The sequence below is a fragment of the Zonotrichia leucophrys genome, chromosome 13 (assembly GCF_028769735.1).
Source record: "Zonotrichia leucophrys gambelii isolate GWCS_2022_RI chromosome 13, RI_Zleu_2.0, whole genome shotgun sequence".
Classification (NCBI taxonomy): Eukaryota; Metazoa; Chordata; class Aves; order Passeriformes; family Passerellidae; genus Zonotrichia; species Zonotrichia leucophrys.
Window position 1 is genome coordinate 13,851,589 of NC_088183.1, and position 20,019 is coordinate 13,871,607.

At 49.5% G+C, this 20,019-nt stretch overlaps 2 protein-coding genes across 5 annotated transcripts in view; one reads left to right on the forward strand and one right to left on the reverse strand.

Moving 5' to 3' along the window:
- Positions 1–1,278: 1,278 nt before the first annotated feature.
- On the forward strand, positions 1,279–17,673 carry RARS1 (arginyl-tRNA synthetase 1). 2 transcript variants are annotated; one of them, XM_064724648.1, is made up of 16 exons: positions 1,292–1,363; positions 2,825–2,924; positions 6,368–6,502; positions 6,983–7,171; positions 10,342–10,453; positions 11,437–11,537; positions 11,950–12,071; positions 12,424–12,544; positions 12,823–12,952; positions 13,278–13,382; positions 14,241–14,419; positions 14,744–14,853; positions 15,464–15,569; positions 16,279–16,451; positions 17,021–17,268; positions 17,522–17,673. In XM_064724648.1, the coding sequence occupies exons 4-16, from the start codon at positions 7,019–7,021 to the stop codon at positions 17,629–17,631; spliced, it is 1,770 nt and encodes a 589-aa protein (XP_064580718.1). In that variant the 5' UTR covers positions 1,292–1,363; positions 2,825–2,924; positions 6,368–6,502; positions 6,983–7,018; the 3' UTR covers positions 17,632–17,673. The 2 variants fall into 2 exon arrangements, with proteins under 2 accessions (XP_064580717.1, XP_064580718.1); XM_064724647.1 differs by lacking the exon at positions 2,825–2,924 and having other exon boundaries at positions 1,279–1,363.
- The window catches only part of LOC135453513 (rho GTPase-activating protein 7-like), a 48,889-nt gene continuing 46,370 nt past the window's right edge, over positions 17,501–20,019 (reverse strand). For 2 of the 3 annotated variants that reach the window (XM_064724644.1, XM_064724646.1), the window contains 2 exons: positions 17,928–18,006; positions 17,501–17,638 (listed from right to left, as the gene is read on the reverse strand). In XM_064724644.1, coding sequence (XP_064580714.1) covers positions 17,968–18,006 — 39 coding nt within the window. In that variant the 3' untranslated portion in view covers positions 17,501–17,638; positions 17,928–17,967. Of the gene's footprint in view, positions 17,639–17,927; positions 18,007–18,666; positions 19,690–20,019 lie in introns of all 3 variants that reach the window. The other variant, XM_064724645.1, reaches the window with a different exon arrangement.

Genomic DNA, 20,019 nt, shown 5'->3' on the forward strand with positions numbered 1-20,019 from the left:
TGGCACCTAAACTGGGGTTCTCTTGTGTTGCCAGCTGGAAGCATGTAGCTTTTCACATCTTGTCACAGGAGATGCTGTAATGGACACATTTCATATAATCGTGGAATGTCCTGAGCTGGAAGGTTCACACGGGGATCATCCAGCCCTATCCCTGCACAGACACCCCAACAATCCCCCCTGGGCATCCCTGCAGTGCTGTCCAAAGCTCCTCTGGCCGGGACCATTCCCTGGGAGCCTGGGCAGTGCCAGCACCCTCTGGGGGAACCAGAACCTTCCCTGATCTCCAGCCTCAACCTCCCTGACATAGTCCAGCCGTTCCCTTGGGAAATCGCTGGTTTTCCTCCCTGCTGGACATTCCCTGTGCCCATTCTGTACCCACCTGCTGGGGAGGGGACACAATTCAAAGTGCTGGGTGGTGACATGGAATGGGGAGGGTGTGGGGGTGCTCTTCCCTCTTCCCTTCTGCCTTCTTTTCCCTTTCCTGTTCCCTTTCCATTCCCCCTTTCCCTTTCCCGTTCCCTTTCCCGTTTGTGAAAAACACCGATCACTTGTTTTTAAAATTTTAAAAGTTTAATAGTAATAAAATGGTTATAAAAATAGTAATACAATTAGAGTAATAATAATTTGGACAATTTGAATTAGGATAATATGAGACAATAGAGACAAAGAGTTATGGACATCCAGGTACCTTTTTCTGGGCAGCACGAGCCCGAAAAATGACCCACGTTAACAGAGGATTAATCCTTAAAAACAATAGCCTGTTGCATATTCATACACTTCATACATGATGCATAAATTCCATTCAAACACAGGATTCTGTCTGGTCGTCGTCAACTTCTTCCTCCGAATCCTAACAGCGCCTTCGAGGCGGGAAGAAGTTTGTTTCTTCTGATAAGAGGGCAATAAAATCTTTTTCTCTGAAAGATTCAGGTGTCCTGTGGCTGCTATCTCACTGCGAGTCCTTTCTTTAAAAAAAGTATCCTATATAGCATTGTTTCTATTTTAACAATTTTTATAACCTAAAACTATATTAACACACTACTTAAGAGAATTAATACAGCATTACTTTCTAACTCAACACATACAATATTCATTTTAATATTTGCGAAAAGCCAATCATAAAATACATTCATTTTGTTCCCCTCACGCCGCCGGTGTCCAGGCCGCCCCGTTCCCAGGGCAGCCGTGTCGTGCCGTGCCGTGCCGTGCCGCCCCTCCGGGTTCCTCCCCGCCGCCCGGGGGCGCTGCAGCCGCGGCCGCGCCGCTCCGGCCGCTTTCCGGTTCCCGCGTTGCCGGTCCCGATTCCGGCCGCCCGAGAATGGAGGCGCGCGTGGCGCAGTCCGCGGCGAGGCTGGCGCGGCAGGTGCGGGGCCGGGCGGGGCGGGACGGGACAGGACAGGGCAGGACAGCCGCGCACGGCACCGCACGGACCGGGACAGCCCCGACCGGCACAGCCGCGGGGCGCAGGTGGCGGGCGAGCTCCGGGAGCGCTCCCCGGTACCGAAGCCCGCGCAGTGCCGGGAGCCCCGGCGGGTGGCTGGGCCCCGCGGGAGCGGGAGCTCTGTCTGGGAAGGGAACGCGGAGAGCGGGCAGGGCTGAGGGGCTTCCTGGGCTGCTCCCGTCGGTGCCGGACTGAGCGCAGCGCTCCATTGCTGCCCTGTCTCACACCCAGGGCGGGATCGCGGCAGCGTTCCGGAAAAGCTTCCAGAGCCGTCAGTGGAACCGGGTGTCACCGCCCCGGGGCCGTGTGTGCCGTGATCTGGCCGGGCAGGGATCGCCCGGCGGGTCCGGGAGCCCTGGGCAGCCGGGGAGGGATGCACCTCCTGTGTGCTGGCACGCTGGTGAATAGATTTACTGAACAGCTTTACTGCAGCCACAAGGTGCTTAGATTGGGAAAAAGATTGTAACAACCCTTTGCCTTTTCAGTGGTGATAATAATAAAAAATAGAACTGCCAGGTCTGTCCTGGTCCATGACCGGTACTGACAGTGAGTGCAGAGGCAGCTTCAGGAAAGCTTTTGACTCCTCCAGGGTCACTTCTCATGCCTTGCCCATTGCCTCAGGAGCATCCAGCTGAGAGCTCCTGGACTTTGGCCTTTAGGTTCTTGCCTGCCATACTTGTGTGCTCTTGAGCAACTTTGGAGTGTGCTTCCTGCTCACAAATATATGACAGGCAATGAGATCATAAATCTGGCGGTTGAATCTCTGCACTCCTCCTTGCCTTTGATTTTCCCTTTCTCCTTTGTTGCTGCTAGGAGAGGAAGGACATCTCAGGTATTCTCCCTTTGCTGTCGCTGCTGTTTGATCAGCAGTCCCTAAGCACAGTCCAGGCTCTGGAAGCAGAGCAGGAAGGAGCAGGAGTGTTCAGCTCCAGGAGGCCATGCAGAGTTACTGAGCCTCACTCTGCCTGTCTCTCCCAGCCACATGCTCCCTGTTTCCAGCTGCAGCATGCCCTGGAGCCTGTGGGGAGCCAGCCTGCAGGAAAATAACCCAACAAAGAACAAGCAGTGTGTGCTCAGCCAGCTCAGCAGGGCTTGGCAGAGCAGGAGTAGAGATAAAACTGAGCAGGAGGCAAGGAAAGGAAGGAAGAGAAGTCTTCTGCTCCTTTTGCTGTGCTCTCTCAGGCCATTTTCTCTCCTTTTTGATTTTTTTCTTTTGATGGAGAAAAGTTCTGTCATATTAAAGCCTAGAGACAGGAGCCTGTGCAAGTTTCATGTTACCCAGCTGCTCAGGTAGGGTTCTTGGAAGACAGTCTTATGTGCTAAGGAAAAATGTAAGGATGATTTTGGTCCTTTGAAAAAGCTGTAGTTTTTTTGTATTCACAGGTGAGGGGAAGATTTCTAGTACTGAGCTGAGCAAAGAGCCCTTGGAGATGTCAGCATGGCCTCATGTAATTCCCACAGCTCCTCATGAGGTGGTCATCAGGTATGACCCTTTACTGACAAGTTGTCCTAGACAGTGCAGGTAGAATAAACCAGGAGGTGACACTTGCTGACCTGAACAGAAGCTTTTCCCTTCCTTTTCTCAGTCACACATCTTTTAGATCAGAGGTGTACTGGCATTGTCTCCCTTCCTCACTTGGATGGTACCATGAGAGAGGAGTTGTTATAAGGCTTAGCTGAAGTTTTGTAGAGTGGTTTTTTTTTTAGGAAGAATGTAGCATTCATATCCTTTCAATAACATCTAGCATTCACAGATCTTTGCTAGAGAATTAACTTTGTCACAGGGTGCTGTGGTGAGAGGCATTTCTGATGTAAACATCTGAAGAGCTTTTTTCCAGGCAAGCTCAACAACATGGTTATGGGTGTAGGAGTCACAGACTCATGCCATACCTCAGGTTGGAAGAGACCCATGGATCATCAAGTCCACCTCCCCACTCCTCACTGGACTATCTAAAACTAAACCATATTGTTAAGAGCATATTCCAGATACTCCTTGAACCTTGTCAGGTTTGGTGCTGCAACCACTTCCCAGGAGAGGCTGTTTCAGTGCACCAGCACCCTCCCAGTGAGGAACCTTTCTGAACCAGTCTGCATTCCATTTTCCTGTCTCCTGTCACTGCTCAGCAGAGAGAGGAGAGTGCTGAGTGGTGTTCCCAGAGCAGGGGTGCCCCCATTGCCAGTCTGGAGATGAAAGCTGTGCTCAGCTGTGTGTCTGTCCCAGCCCAGCTGCTGGGATCTCAGCCCCATCAGTTCTGGAACCCAGTGTAAGCATTGCTGAGTTCAGGCTTTTCTGCTGGGTCCTTTCGAATGAAGACTTCATTTCATCATCTTTATAAGCTGTTGATGAGCACAATAAAAGAGAGACTGAAGTGGCAGCAGCAGTGCTGGGGCAGGCACTGGGCCACCACGGTGGAACCTTTTGCTCTCAGTTCACACTCAAGTAACAACATAAGGACTCCTGATGGAAATTTCTGAAGAAGGGGAGCACTAAACAGGAGAGAAAAATGTGACAGTCTGGGCTTGGCCACATCTGAAGTGGGGCCTTCCTGAATGCCTCCAGGTGCCAGTGCTGGGAATTTGCTGGTTTGATGCAGTCATGGGAAAAAAGTAGATGAGACTTGCTGAACTGTGGCAGTATTTTAGAGTTTTTCATCTCCTGGCCAAATCCAAGTGATGACAGTCACCCTGTAAAGGAGCTCTTTGGGCCAGATGTGTGCCCAGGGGTGGGTGATTCCTGGGCACTGTGGTTCTGGCTTCTGACCCTGCACATGGATAAACCTCTTTCCTTTCCTCACCTCTAGTGTAACAGGATGGAGAGGAACTCCAGTAGGTTACTGGTCATGTCACCTCCTGTGAGTCCTCCCTTGGGTGGCCAGAGGTGTTTGTGATTATGTAAGAAAATCCAACTCAGATTCCTCTTTGGTAAAGCTTGTCAGTGGTACTGAAATATCCCAGTTATAACTTGGGGGGAATCTTTTAATGCAGGAAGAGTACTTGTGAGCTGCTTGTTGGCTTGGACCTGCAGAGATTTTAGTTTCAAAAGCAGAACGTGAGTTTCTGGTTCTGGAGAATGTTTGCCTTCGATGCAGAATTCTCCTTGGGGTCTTGGAGCCCTGTCCTGAGGCTGGTGACTTCACTAGAGGGAAGATAGTACTGTGTGGACCCAGAATTTACAGATTATGGGATATTAGGGGCTGAAGATACCTTTGCACTTATGTTTAAAGCACATTCTAGGCTTGGGGGATGAGTTATGTATGTCACTGTAATGGCACTGAAACCTACAGTGACACAGCTGTAAAAACACAGTGAAATCTCCTGTGCTGTTTTTAACTTGAAGTATAGAATATTTTACAAATGGGTCTATGAATTATGTGCAATGCTACCAAATCAGGCCAGGAAGAAAAGTTGAAAATGAACAAATCTATTTGCTGTTGCTTATGGGGGAAAGTTTGTGTATGTATGTAAATGACAGAAAAATTGATTTTTGGGACACCTGCCTTGAGTTTTGTAAAGAAAAGCTGAAATGGGACTATTTGAAGTGAGTTGCTTATAAGGTACAGCTGTGCTGTTCAGTGATTTTAGTTGTAGTGTAAATGCCAAACAAGAGGATTTGATATAGATTTGGGGTTTTTTTCTCAAAGTCCTGTTTCTTCACATCCAAACTGCAGGAAGCAGCATTGTTTTCCTCTGTAGCAGAGGAGACCTTGAGGTTGTAACAGAAGTGTGCCACAAACTGAAGCATAACTGAAGAGTGACCTCAAAAGCACTGATTTTCAGCTTGGCCCACAAATAGGCCAATCTTAGGATTGTTTTGCCTCAGCCTGGGTTTTTGAGCATGTGCAGTTACAGCAGCATTTCTGGAAGCTGTTGTTCAGGTGGATGTACAAGACCAAGAGATTCCATGGCCCAATTTTTTTCCTAATTAAATAGTCTGATTGTTTGAAGAGCAGCAAAGTAAATGAGCCCTTTTTGATAAGGTTTGGTGGCCTGCAATAATAGCCTGAGCTGCTTCCTGCTGTGGAAATTCTGGCAGAGCAGAGCCTGGCTGAGGGAGCCAAGGGGGTGGCAAGCCAGGGTGGGCAGTGCTCACTGCCCCTCCACAGCAGCACCAAGGCCCTCAAACCTTCAGTAGCCTCCAGCATTCTGTGTCAGAGCCAGCTTTGTGGCTCAGGGCACCAAGCCTGGTATGGGGAGGACAAGAGATGGACAACAGAGATGAAACTTCAGCTGTTTGATTTCTTTGGGGTGAGGAAGATTCCTGCTCCTTGCAGCAGCTTCAAACCTTTTTGCTGCTGACAGATTGTTCTGAGTTGGGGCTGTGAAGTCTGGTGGGACACAGGGAAGTGTGTTTGGAACAGAGAGGCCCTCCTGAAATCCCCAAGTGCTCCTGAATGCCTTGTGTCAGTTTTAAGGGAGAAGACATACATTTCCTTCCTGGACAGGGCAGGAAAGGTTGTGTGGCCAGGTGGAAGTGGGTGCACCCTGCAGAAATGCCCCTGTGGAGCAGCACACTACTTCTGGCATTCCTGTCTTAGGTGGGGTTTGAGCTTGTCTTTCCTCCTCTGAAGCTGTGGCCTGTGAGATGGTGAAACAGGCTAAAGGGAATTTTGAGTCAAATAATTTGATATCTTTGTTAAAGCTGGAGAAAGTGCTTATTTGGGGACTCTCGTTAGCCTATCATGTTGTCATTCTTGTACTTCTGTCTTGATATAAGTGAGACTATTTTCTTTTTGAAAGAATATTTCAGAATCCTTGTTTTTCACACAACTAGAAACAATCTTCAAATATTATTTGGAATTAATCAGCTTGCATGTCACTGCTGTTACCTTTACAAGGCAAACTAGCACTGTGCCTGAGATCTTGCAGCTCCTCACCTCCTGTCCCCTCTCCAGGAATTACTGTGTGACAACTCAAATTTCTTTTCAGGAAAACGAGATCAAGTTGTTAAGTGCAGAAATTGAGCGTCTGAAGAACTTTGGGTGCTTGGGAGTCTCCCCGAGTTTGGAAGGGCTGCGAGACGAAAACGCAAAACTCAAGTACCGGCTAAACTTCCTAAAGAAGGTGAGGGAATAAAAAATCATTGCTGGACCTTGTGGGTTTTTTTGTTGTCATTAGGACAAGCTCAGTAAGTGGTGATGTGTGACAGCATGGTAGCTCTGCATTCTGACACCTTAATTGGTGACACATCAGGTATTTCTTGATTCTTTAAACAGGAATCTGTTTTATGGAAGATGTCAGTAGATCAGTAAGCCCACATGGTTATATCTTGGGCAGTTTTTGACCAGGTGGCCCAGCTGAGATCTGTCCCAGGCTCACCAGCACAGGTGTGAGAAGTAATGCAGCCCTGCAGTCAGGGGAAGGTTTGTGCTGGGAGATTCAGCAGGAGAATCATGTGATTTTTATGTTATATACATTGCTCCTGTGCCTGGAGGTGTCAGCCAAATCTGTCAGCTGTGCTTTGCCAAGGAGAAAAGTGGGATGTAACAGCTCCTCAGATGTTGGGAATTTAGCCTTCTGGATTTTGGTGGTTTTCTTTTTCAGAGCCTTCAAGAGGAAAGAAGTAAATCAACCAAAAGCATGATTAATATCAACAGCTGTCTCCAGGAGATCTTTGGAGCTGCCATTCAGGCTGCCTACCCAGACTTAGAAAACCCTCCTCTGGTGGTGACACCCAGTCAGCAGCCCAAATTTGGGGACTACCAGTGTAACAGTGCCATGGGCATATCACAGGTAAATGATGTAAACATTTTCAAGAAAGAAGCCAAAATGGGGATGTTGTCTGTTGGAAGCTAAGGGATAGCACAGTGAGAGTTGCAATATGAGACTTGTTCTGGGCTGAGAATTGAGTGAGTGTTGAATGGCATTTTAAAGGAAGCATTGGCCTTTACAGAGCTGGCCTTTAAACCTCTGTTCAGCTGCCTGGTATGAGGGAGTTAATGTGTGTGGCACAGAAAATCTGCTTGGTTCATGGGATCTAAATCAAATCAGGATTTAAGTGCTGCATCGATTTACTAATGATGTGCAATTAACTACCAATTAGTGAGTTGTGTGTTTGGAACTGAAAACAGCAAAACAATAAATCATGATTCTAGAGAATTGCAAAATCTTGAGAAACACCTGCATATCTCTAACTGCTCTTCTCTAGTGCCAGGAAAGTGTAATATATCCACATTTTTGTGTGCACATACCCCCTTCTCACAGGCCAGGTGACAAAGGGGCATCTCCAGCTGCCCCTCTGGGCTCACACCTCCCATTGCTGTGGCTGCTGTGGTTTCCTCCTGCCCACAGACACACACAGCAAAGCAAAGGGGCCCAGGTGCTGTCCTGTGTGCTCTGTTGAGTTTGGATCCATGTGTCTTACATCCCAAAGTGCCCTCCCTGAGCTCCAGCCAGAAGGCTCTGGGCATTGTCAGGCCTGGGTGTGCTCAGGAAGTGCTTTCTCAGAGCCCAGCCAGGTGTGGATTGCTGCTCAGGCACTTCCCTTCATACTCCTCTGGCTCAGTCCTTTATTTAGCATCTCTTGCTAATTCCCTGGGTACAGGGAGCTTGACCAAAGGGGACCCAAATAGAATCAGACACTTCAGCAGTTGCTCAGCCTGCTCAGTGGGCTGGGACTGTGCTGAAGTAAATCCAGGAGGTGTGGGAGAAAGAAGGTGTAGTGTGTTCTAACTTGGGTGCTGAAACACCCAAACTTTCAGTGCACTGATGCCTTTGGGTGACTAAGTAGACACTTTGTAATTACAGGTCTTTTATTTGGCAATCTGAACAGAAGCAACTCCTCTTTTTACACCTCCTGTTGTCAGTTAACCTTTATTAACCCATTGGACTGGCGGTTGTGACACTGAACTTGCCCTGCCACTGGTGGAGCTCTGCTGTCCCAGGTTGTCCCCGTGCAGTGAGCGTGGCTGGGGCAGCAGGGGCACCATACGTGCCAGGCAGCAGGCTCTGGGCTGCAGTGCCAGGCAGAACTGCCCTCCCAGGGCCCGTGTCTCCCCTCAGTCTCATTAGCATGTTGTCACTGTGGTGCCACCCTGGGTGACTGCCCTGCCACTTCCTGACCGCCGCGTTACCCCAATTAACTCGCGGTCGGGATGCTCGGGCAGCCCAGGCTTCCCAGCACGGCGTGGCTCACATAGCTGGGTGTCTGATCAGTCCCCTTGCAGCCAGGGCTCGAGTTCCAGGCTGTCAGCTGTGCTGGTGAATAAGGGTCCCTAGTGTGGCCTTGGCTGAGGAGTTTGTTCCTGGGCAGGCAGGGAGTGCACTGGGCTGGGGCTGTGCTCACACAGGCAGTGTGTCAGCATGGCAGAGCCAGGGATGAGAGCAGCAGCTTGGGGACTTTGTGTCAGCCTGTTTTAGGGGCTTGGCTGTGGTGCAGGTCTTCACAGGGTGTCCTCCAGGCAGAGCTGGAACACGGGTCAGGGTCACTGGGACTGCCAGCAGAGTGGGAAGTGCCCTGACTGGGGCAGCACTGGTACGTGCCAGGCAGCAGCCTCTCCCTGCAGGCTGCTGATGTGGAAAGGACTCTCACAAAAGCCTTTTGTTTTCCTGGCAGCTCATTAGCATATTAATGCTTGGGGCTTCAGCCAGGAGCTCCAACAGGAGTGTGGTAACCATTTCTGGAATGGTTCACATAACGTGCCTGTAATTGGTGTAACATGCCCATAATCTGGGTTTGCATTTGTTTTTCCTGTAGTTTACACTTTGAGTAACACTGAAGCTACTGAGGTTTGTTTTTCTTGCCCTTTTTTAAGCCTTTACCATTTTGTAAGGATCCTGTGTATGACAGGTTAAACAGAAAACTGAAACTTTAGTAGAAATACATTTTAAAGCAGACTGTAAATTAGTAAATACAAGCAGTGAGTGTAAATTCTGAGTTGACAAAGAGCTCCATCATCTTTGTGGCCTCAGTGGGATTGTTTTCAAACACATCACAGTAATACCAGAAAATCATGTGCTCAGAAACAAATACTTGTGGTAATTTTATACAAGTGTGAATGTAGTGTTTGGCATGGGATGGGTTGGGCTAGCTTACAGAATCCTCCTAAAGGGTGTTTATGTAAGATTTACAAAAAGCTATGTGAGAAGATGCTTTGGGAATGGACAGGGAAGTTGTGTAGTTGGACTAGGTGATCTTCAAAGGTCTGTTCCAACTCAAACCACTCTGATACTATCATTGTATGTAAACTTGTGTCCTGTTCTTTGAGTTCCTCACAGTGGGCTGCTCGTGTCTCCAAGGGAAAAGGCAAACTACTTTAACAGCAGTTTTTCTGATGCTCTTTGAAGAAAATTGGGTAGTGCTGGGATTATCTTTGTTTGCTTGGGTTGTTGGATTTTATTTATTTATTCAGTTATTAATCTATTCACTTATTTATTTATTAAGCTTGAGACTAAGACAGAACTGAAGGCAGTTTGCTTTGGTTGTATTTAATCATAAACAAACAGACCTGCTCTGAAACCACACTCAGCATCTGCTGGAGGCACAGTTCAGAACTTCAAATGTGAATGCTGGCAGAGCTGAGGACACCCATGAGACTGATCAACAGGATTGTGAAGCATTGAAGGACTGTGCCAGCTATGTTGATTTTTAAAGGGTTTGTGCCTTTTACTAGCTTAGAAAAACACAAATTTACCAAACCACGTAGCAGGTTTTAGAAAAAAGGCTTGGAGATTTTCTTCTGACATAGAAAGGAGGAGGAGGTCTGATCAGGAGGAGGTGAACATGTTGGGTCCAGTCAGGCTTGTGCTGTGGAGAACTGATCTTATCTGTAAAACTGGCTAGAGATGTTTCTCTTTGTGTGCATCTCTGTATTATGAAGGACCATAAGGATATTTCAGTGCTTCAGTATCTGTGATGTTTTGCTCAGAGGACTGAATTTTCCTTGATCTTTGTTGTGTTCCAGATACTGCTCAAAACCAGGGAACAGAAGGTTAGCCCACGAGAAATTGCGGAGAAAATAGTAAAAAACATTCCTGCCAATGAATGCATTGACAAAGTTGAAATTGCTGGTCCTGGTAAGATACTTTCATTTTACACACTTTGTATGTCTTAAAGCAAAAAGGGCAGTTGTATTTGAGAGGGAAGCTGAGTTGAGTTCTACTGTTTTGTGCTTTAAAACTGCAGTTTCACAGTGAATTAACTTCTATCTTGGTGAGCTTTGTAGCACTCAGACTTGTGCAGCAGCAGAGAATCTGCTTGTGTATTAGAATTGGCAGGTATGATCATGAGCCCTTTAATTTGTCCACTGATCCTTAAGGGAGCAGCTTTTCCTCTTTCGATATTGATGATAGGAATCAGGCCACAGTCAGGAAATCACAGCAAAAATGGACAGCCCTTCTTGCTGTTGCTTGCATGGTGAGGAGACCTTGTCCTCCCAGAAGTGAGAAGCTGGAGTAGCATGGAGGTTATTAATTGCTGCATTTGTTTTGTCCCTGTGACCCAGGGAAAAATACAAGGACTCATATTCCTTAGGGCTTCAGCATAAACACAAAAATCCCATGGCACAGCCCTTTTAGGGCTAGAGCTTGTTCATTGGCTTTGTGAAATAGGAGAAGTAAGACATTGTCATACCATGAACATGAATTATCCCAGATGAAACAATATGTTTTAGGATATTAATTTTTAATAAAAGATAAAGCAGGATTTCGTTTTGCATTCTGGAAACCAAATTACTTATTTTTTCACAAAAAAAAAAGTTTCTATAAATTGATTGTTGAGTGACAGTGTACAAAAGGAGTTATGTCAATGGTGTAGCTTGCAGCATCTGACTCCTGCAGTAAAGGCTGTAGTGATGTGAACAGACTCTTCTAATCTGGGAACAGAAATTGTCTTCAAGTGACAGCTTTGTTGTCCTGTGACTGAAAAATGTTTTGTCAAGCTGACTTGATGTGCTCTTGTGCTTGATGCATGAAAACAGAAATCCAGGGGGGAAGGAAACAAAAAACAATCTGAGGCACTTCTGCAGCCCCAGCACTCACTGCTGTTTTTTTCTGCAAAGGTTTTATCAATGTCCACTTGAGAAAGGATTTTGTGTCGAAGCAGCTGAGCAGTTTATTGATCAATGGAGTTCAGCCACCAGCTATTGGCAAAAGGAAAAAGGTACAGCAGTAGGCACACAGCCATCTTGCTACAGGGGAGATGTTCTGGACTGCAGTGTCTTTGAAATTCCCCCCTGAAGGGATGTGCTGAGCAGGTGTCCATGTCAGCAGGGTGTTAGAGCAGAGTATGTGGGATGTGGCAGAGGAACTGGGGGCCATGGGGTGGATCACTTGTACTTGGTCTCTGGTGGCTGAGGGATGGGGCTCCCTGGGGCTGGGGGTGGTGCCCAGGTCACTCTGGGAGTGATCCCTGACCCTCAGCTGGGCTGCACAACGCTCACTCTGATGTTCCTGCTGAGGGTCAGCAGGGGTGATTCTCTTTCCCACTGCTCCCCCTAACAAAACCCAGATCAAGCACATGAAGGTGTGGGACTGGCCTTTCATTCCTGTGTTCCTTTGGTTCTGTGCCCAAGGTGGTGGTGGATTTCTCCTCCCCCAACATTGCAAAGGAGATGCACGTTGGGCACCTGCGCTCCACCATCATCGGGGAGAGCATGTCCCGCCTCTTCGAGTTCGTGGGCTATGATGTTCTCAGGTGAGGCTCTGCCTGGTGTGCTGGGCTTGCTGGGCTCTTTGTGCAGTCCTGTCTCTCTCTTCTACTCTGTATTTGTCTTATTTATAAGCACAAAGCAAATAACCCTTTATGGGTAGTTGATACTAAGCAGAGCAAGTGTAGCAGGGTGAGGAATCAAGGTGAGCAGCAGCTTCAGTGCAGTGGAACTGGGGAGCTTGCCTGGGCTGGGTTTCTGGTATTATGTTTGTTTGGGTTTCTGGTATTATGTTTGGTATTAAGTGTGTTTCTTTTAGAATATATATTTTAAAAATGTGTGTATTTTAAAGCATATATTTAAGAGATTATTATTACTATCTTCTTTAATTGTTCCAAGGTTGAACCATTTAGGAGATTGGGGCACCCAGTTTGGAATGCTCATTGCTCACCTCCAGGACAAATTTCCAGATTACTTAAGTGTTTCTCCTCCCATTGGGGATCTCCAAGCTTTTTACAAGGTATGTGTAGCAAAGCAGATTGAGGAGCTTTACAAATTGCAGCGTAGTTTTGGAGAAATGAAAGAATTAAGTCACTGTTAGTAGATTATTGTGATAACCAGCCATGGGGTGATGAATTGTGGTATCTGGTATTGAACTGTCTGTGTGGGGCATGATCAAAGGCCTTTGTAAGCACACACACAGCCTTTCTGTCTGAGATGAGCATATTGGAGAGCCTGTTCTGTGTGGTGGTTTGTTTCAGGGCAGAAAGCAGTGCTTTTCCATGTGTTCCCCTGCAGGAATCCAAGCAGAGGTTTGACACAGAGGAGGAGTTCAAGAAGAGAGCTTACCAATGTGTGGTGCTGCTGCAGAGCAAAAACCCTGACTTCATTAAAGCCTGGAATCTCATCTGTGACGTGTCACGCAGAGGTGACTTCACACATCTGGAATCATGTCTCAGCTGTACAACAGTGTGGCTTTCCTCACTTTATGTCTGGGCACACCCTTCTGCTTTCCCTTGAAAATCACTGCCACACTGCTAAGAGCAGCTGAAAGCAAAAAGCCAGTACAACCAAAGTACTGGGCTGTCTTAAGTGGAGACTTGCAGCTAAATCTTTTGTCTCCTGAGTCTTAGTCTGATGCTTTGACCAAGAGGTGGATAATCTTTTTCAGCCTTGCTGTACCCACTGCTAAACATGCCACTGGTTCTCACTGTGTGCCTTTAATGTAAGTATTGTGTTCTGTTTCCCTCAAGAATTCCAGAAAATCTACAACTGTTTGGACATCACAATCGTAGAGAGAGGGGAATCCTTCTACCATGACATGATGAAAGACATTGTGAAAGAATTTGAAGATAAAGGTGAGGCTTTTGGTCTCAGGTCAGATTCTGCAGCTGTGAGGATGAGCATGGTGACCTCAATCTATTCAGCAGGGCTTAGGGCTGATGCTTTTCAAGTTGCATCTTCCCCACGTTTGCTTTTTTCCTCAGCCACATTTCCTAAGAGGACATTTTGTGGCTTTTCCTCATTTCAGGAGGCCTAAATCTTTCTTGCTGATATCAAAAGCAGTTTGTCTGTGATATTTGTAGGCAGTAGCACAGGGTACTACTGGAATTTATTGTATTCTGAGTAAACAGTCAAGGAGCAATATATGACAGACTTCCCAGTCTTAGTGTTATGACTGTGGGGACTTTGTCTGAGAAGTCTCTGTGAAGTCAGTGGGATTTTGGGATCATGTTGACTTTGAAACTGGCAAGAAGCCAAGTGCAGCATAAAGTCTCTGGTTTTATGTGTTCCTGTCTGGATTTTGCAGTTCTTGAGTCTCACCATCTGAAGTGTTCTGACTGTCTCACCTCAGAAAGACTGTGCAGAGTCCTCATCATACCTCTGTAGAGTTTCTCTTGCCTTTAATGCCATATTATGTGATGGGTTTGTGGCTGTACAGGCAGATCTGGATGCAAGTGATGGGAGTTTTTGAATTAGGTCTTTCCTGGTAAGGCCCCATTTGTGCAGATCTGGTCACTTGTGCATAGTTCTGCAAGTGCTGTACACAGTGGGACTTGTGTTGGCAATGGAGTTCTCATGGAGGTATTTTCATATCTTTGGTTATGTGAGTGTGTGGCCTTTTCTTCCTGGGGCAGCAGGGAGGGGAGGTGTTGCTGCTGGCCCAGAGGCTCCCTGCTGTGGCTCAGCACAGAATGTTTTCCATGCTTTGGCAGGATTTGTGCAGGTTGATGATGGCAGGAAGGTCGTGTTCGTGCCGGGTTTCTCAGTCCCGCTGACAATCATGAAATCAGACGGGGGTTACACCTATGACACGTCAGACCTGGCTGCTCTGAAGCACAGGCTGTGTGAAGAGAAGGGTGACATCCTCATCTACGTTGTTGATAGTGGCCAGGTGAGTTCAGCACCCTCTGCTGTAACTGACAAAGTGTGTGAAATGATGGATGCAGCAGTAACAGGTAGAACACCACAGGTCTTCAGTGTGATTGGTATATTTACTCCTTATCTGAGCAGTGATGGGAATCTGCCAGTTGCTGCTTCTGTAGAGCTGGAAAACTCTTGGAAAGGTTGAACTTTTCAAAGCAGAATTTGTCTGTGGAACTGGAAACACTTTAAGTCTTATTGTAAGAGCATCATTGTGGCTAGGATAAAGCTATGCAGAAACTGCACCTGGAGGAATGGATTGAGAACCAGTTATTGGTGTTTTATTTTCCTGCAGTCTGTGCATCTCCAAACAGTGTTTGCAGCTGGACAGATGATTGGCTGGTATGATCCCAAAGTCACCAGAGTGGCCCATGCTGCCTTTGGAGTGGTGCTGGGAGAAGACAAGTAAGTGTCTGGGTGTACTTTTTCCTCGGTCTGTACCTTGGAGAAAAAGTTTGAGTGAATGCAGGAGATTTGCTCTCATTCATTGACAAGTATGTATGTGGCACACCAAAAAAAAAACCACAAAAGAAAGCACTGGTTCCTGTGCTGTTACCTGTAACTGTGTCGTGGTGTTGTGTGTCATTGTCCTTGAGCCACACAGTCACTGCTGCTGTGGTCACATTCCCTCCCAAGCCTGGCTCTTGCTGCCTGGCACTTGGATGGGCTGGTGGAAGCTCATGTGGCACTGGGAGATGATGGCAGTGGTGTAGGCCATGATTTTCATTACTTTCTACCTCCATGGTAGATGAAACAAAAGTTGGGAGAAGTCTGGTACTGCTGTTGTGTGCTGCTTAATGCCTGGAACTGGACAGTTCTCACTGCTGCGTCCTTCCTGGCCATTCCTGCTGACCATGCTGTGGGTACTCTCTCATTTCTGGAGCAGTCCATGTGATGGCAATTCAATACAAAAAGATTTGCCATGTGCTGTTTTCCTAAGCTTGCTGGGCACCAGGCAGAGGGTGGAAGTGTTTTGCCTGTTATGCAGGTGCTCATTTTGGCTGTGTGTTTTCAGGAAGAAGTTCAAGACTCGTTCAGGGGACACGGTGCGTCTCATAGACCTGCTGGAGGAGGGACTGAAACGAGCCATGGACAAGCTGAAAGACAAGGAACGGGACAAGGTAGTTGTGAGGGATTGCTTCTGTCCTGAGAACTTCCCAGATGTGTTCACAGACTTATGGTCTCTGCATTGCTTAATGAGACTTCTGTCTTGCTGCCTGCAGAGAACTGGATAGTGTGGCACATGGAATGTAACAGAAAGTCCAAACTGTCCAAGCACAGTGTGAGGCAGTGGAGTTGGGAAGGGTAGTGTAGGGGGAAGGGAAAAGTCCCTTTTTAAACAGGAACACGAGGAAGCAAGGAAAAAAACCAAAACCTTGAGAATCTCTAAAGGGCTCATAGGAGTCAGGCACAAAGTGCTTTGCCCTGCTGTCACTGTTCCAGCAGAGAGGGGTTTGTAAGTGTTTGGATTGACCAAAATGCTCCATAAGGGTAGGGCAACCAACATTTGTTCCAGGTACATGTAAGAAGCAGGAGCAGAGCACATCACAGCTGGCAGACTGGGGGGCACAGAGGTCCTGTGGGCTGTCAGGAGAGGAAATCAGCCCTAACCTGGGCAGGGCTGTGGTGCCAGTGGATTGCAGGAGAAGTGAGGGATGGGTATGGAGTTGCCTGGTGCCCTGAGGCAGAGAAGTGTGTGTGAACTGAGCACCAGGTGGGTAACTGGCCTCAGCAGCCTGGGCTCTCCTCCTGAGCCCTGCTGACAGGCCAGGGCTGTGCACTGTGCTTCATTCTTCCTCTTGACTCTTGCCTGTTTGCAAATTGCACCAGGTCCTGACGCCAGAAGAGCTGAAAGCTGCCCAGACATCAGTGGCTTTTGGATGCATCAAATATGCAGATCTGTCCCACAACAGGCTCAATGATTACGTGTTCTCCTTTGACAAGATGCTGGATGACCGAGGGAACACAGCTGCCTATCTGCTCTATGCCTTCACACGCATCAGGTGAGAGGGGTGCTGGAGCTGCAGGAGCTGGTGCTCTCTGCAGCTGTGTCACAAAGGGACATGTGGGCCAAGGGGTGGCAGTCACATCAGTGCTGTTTGGGGGTGTTTGTAAGAGAAGCCAGCTACACTGGTATGCACCACGGACAAGGTTTTATTTGTTATTGCACACAATGTGTCCAGTGCCACCCAAACTGGCTCCTCTGTGTGACACACAGCCCAGGGAGGGAACTGTGGGAGTTCCTGGGAAGCAGAGGATTTAGGTGGTTGGAAAGGGATGCATCTGTGTTCCAGCAGCTGCTCAGCTCAGATATTGCCACACCCCAGTTTTTCTGGCTCCCTGAGCCCTGGTTTGCTTGGCAGTATCAGCTGTCCTGGCTGATGCAGGTGCCTTGGGCCCGTCCCTCCCTGTTCCTCTGCAGTGCCCTCCTGGATCCAGGGCTGACTGTCCTCTTTGGTCACCCAGGACTGGGCAGGGGAGGCCATCAGCCCTGAGGCAGGCCAGACAGGTGGCCCTGGGCAGGCTGGGCAGTGGGACCCTCACAAGCAGCCTCTGTTCTGGACCCTTCCAGGGCCATTGCTCGCTTGGCCAACATCGATGAGCAGATGCTGCGGAAGGCAGCCAGGGAGGAGGTGCTTGTCCTCGACCATGAGAAGGAGTGGAAGCTGGGCAAGTGCATCCTGAGGTTTCCTGAGATCCTGCAGAAGATCCTGGAGGACTTGTTATTGCACACACTCTGTGACTACCTGTATGAGCTGGCCACCACCTTCACCGAGTTCTACGACAGCTGCTACTGCGTGGAGAAGGACAGGCAGACTGGTGAGTGCTGGCCAGGAGGTGCTGTGTGTGCCTGTGTCCCATCCTGTGGGTACATCCAGCTCCAGGGTGTTACCCTGTGTTGGAAAGGCTGTTGTCACACTGCTGTGTCCATGTGGGAGGATTGACAGAGACTGTGTTATGATTGAGCGGGAAGGGTCCAGTGCATCAAGGGCCTGGTTTGGGAGCAGAGGGTTCCCATGGCAGGGTACTGTCGTTCTGAGCAGCTTCACCAGCTCCTCTGTCTGTTTTCCAGGCCAGATCGTGAAGGTGAACATGTGGAGGCTGCTGCTGTGCGAAGCCACTGCCACCATCATGGCCAAAGGATTCGACATCCTGGGCATTAAGCCTGTGCAGAGGATGTAGCAGTTACCTGTGGAATGACAATAAAGGGACTAAACAACTGCAGTTCTCTCTGTCTGTTGGAGTGGGGTTGTCGTAAGGGGAAAAAAAAGCAGAGGAGGGAGGGAAAAGGAGTGTGGCTTCAGAGCTGCAGATACAGAGGCAGACAAGTGGTGTGAGCAAAGCTCAGAGCAATTCTCAGTGCAGGAGCCAAAGCCCTTGAGCTCAGAACACCCAAAGGTACCTCCAGGGAACCCTCCACCCATCCACACTCCCAGACCCAACAATACTCTGCTCTATACTCCCTCCATCCACTTTACCTTAGGTGCCAGGTTTGAGCAGGTCACCCAGCCTTTGATGTCATCTGTGATGGTGTGGGGAGGCAGGCAGCAGCTTTACCTGGAGGAGCAGGAAGCCCAGGGGAGGAGCAGATCAGTTAAACTACATTCCCTCTGAGGAAAACACAAGGGAAATGCCTTTCCCCTCAGCAGCAATGTTTTGAATCCCTACAGAGTTTCAAACCTCTGTGCAGTGCATATCAATGGTGGGCAGCTACAAGGAGCCACAGCTCCTGCCTTTGTCTTGGGGTTTGTTGGAGGCTCTGCTGTGAGCCTCCTAAAAAAACTTCCAGAGTCCTAAAGCAGCACAAAAATGCAGCTGTGGTACCACTGGAGAGAAGGTGCTGCATTGATGCAGGTGCTCACTGACATGCATGTGTACATACGTGTATGTACATATATATCTGTATATAGAGGGATCTGTATCTGGTTCTGCCATGTGCAGAGCGCTGGGGAGGGCTCAGCTCTCACAGCTGCTCAGTGTCCAGCACCTGATGGGGTGGGCACCAGCTGGCACTTCACCAAGTGCACACCTGTGCAAACACTCTCCCTGTGGCTGAGCACTGCCCACAAACACACCAGGCCTGGCGCTGCTGCCAGCAGGGTGACAGCCATGCATGTCACCAGCTGCCCAGCCGTGTGCTGTGCTCCCTGTGCCCCACCCGTGCCATGGAGCTCTCCCTGCCCCCGGGGCTCAGAGCCAGGCCCTGTCCCACCCTACCTGTGCCAGCTGGCAGGCTGGGTGGCAGCGGTGACAGCCGGGTCCTGCTCGCGGGGCCACCTCAGGGGCAGAAGTCCAGTGGTGGCCACAGTGACCAGTCCAGCTCTGGGGCCAGAGCAGCAGACCCAGGTGTTCCTCCAGGCACAGGCATGGCAGAGGCTGCCACGCTGAGCTGTGGCCTCCAGCAGGAGGGGGACAGCCCTCTGCAGGCACTCCCTGAGTCTCAGCACCCCGGGCCGAGGGGCAGCAATGGTCACAGCAGGGCTGTGGGGTGTCCATGTGTGCAGGGGTAGCCCAGAGCTCCCATGGGCTGTTCCATGGGCCATGCAGCCAGGAACAGGGCTGTGCTGCCAGGGCTGACCTGAGGGTGCAGGGCAGGGGTGTCAGGGCACCCCGAGGGGCCTCAGAGCTGGGCACAGGGTTCAGGCCCCTGCTGGGGAAACAGGGCCATGGTTGGGCTGGGGGTGGAGGGGGCACTTTGGAGCCCTGTCTGGGCTGGAGACTGAGGCATGCGGGGATCAGAGCCCTGGGACCCTCAGCTGTGTCCCTCAGAGGCCAGGCACTGGCTGTGGAATCAGTGCTGGGGGAGCCCCGGGGCAGGGCCATGTGTCAGTGCAGGAGGCCATGGGGCAGTGTCCCCTGCCCAGACAAGCAGCTGGAGCAGAGGATCAGAAGGTCTGAGCTGGCTGTTGGAGTGTGGACAGCACCCCTGAGGGAAAGGGGACAGGGCCAGGTGGGATAACAGGGCTGGCAGGGCAGCTGCCCTGTCCCACACTGCCAGGGCTGAGCCAGAGGTGGCAGCCAGGGTCAGCCAAGGGTAAAGATCATCAGACACATCCATCAGACACATCCATCAGACACATCCACGGCGATGAGGTCCAAGGTGGAGCCAGGAAGGTGAGCCAGCCAGGAAGGGAGGTCAGGATCAGGTCCAGGGACAGCAACCAGGGTCAGCCACAGTCTAAGGATCACCAGGCAAGTCCATAATGACAGCAAAGGCCGTGGTCAGGCTGGGAAGTCAGTCTGTGGGCCAAGGTCCAGGGTCAGATCACTGGGGTCAATGGCCAGGCACAGGCATGGCTGTTGCTCTGGCCAGGCCCCAGCAGCAGAACTTCCACCCACTCTCCAGCAGGGATGGCCAGGGCCTCCCTGCCAGGACACACAGCAGCCACTGCCCCACAGGTGCTCTCTAAGCTGTCCCCAAGCCCATGGAGTGAAGCTCCATCACGTTGAGGATGGAGGAGTGCAATAATGACAGTCATTTTCCCTTTGGTGGCAGCAGCAGGGTGCCCATCTGTCACAGGCAGAGCAGCAGCTGGGCTGGCAGGGACATTGCCCAGCAGCTGCTCCAAG

Coding starts and splice junctions, on each gene's coding strand:
- RARS1 (XM_064724647.1), top strand. CDS start 1,319: ATGGAGGCGCGCGTGGCGCAGTCCGCGGCGAGGCTGGCGCGGCAG. Junction 12,072..12,423: donor GTGGGCTATGATGTTCTCAG/GTGAGGCTCTGC, acceptor AATTGTTCCAAG/GTTGAACCATTTAGGAGATT. Junction 14,854..15,463: donor GTGGTGCTGGGAGAAGACAA/GTAAGTGTCTGG, acceptor GTGTGTTTTCAG/GAAGAAGTTCAAGACTCGTT.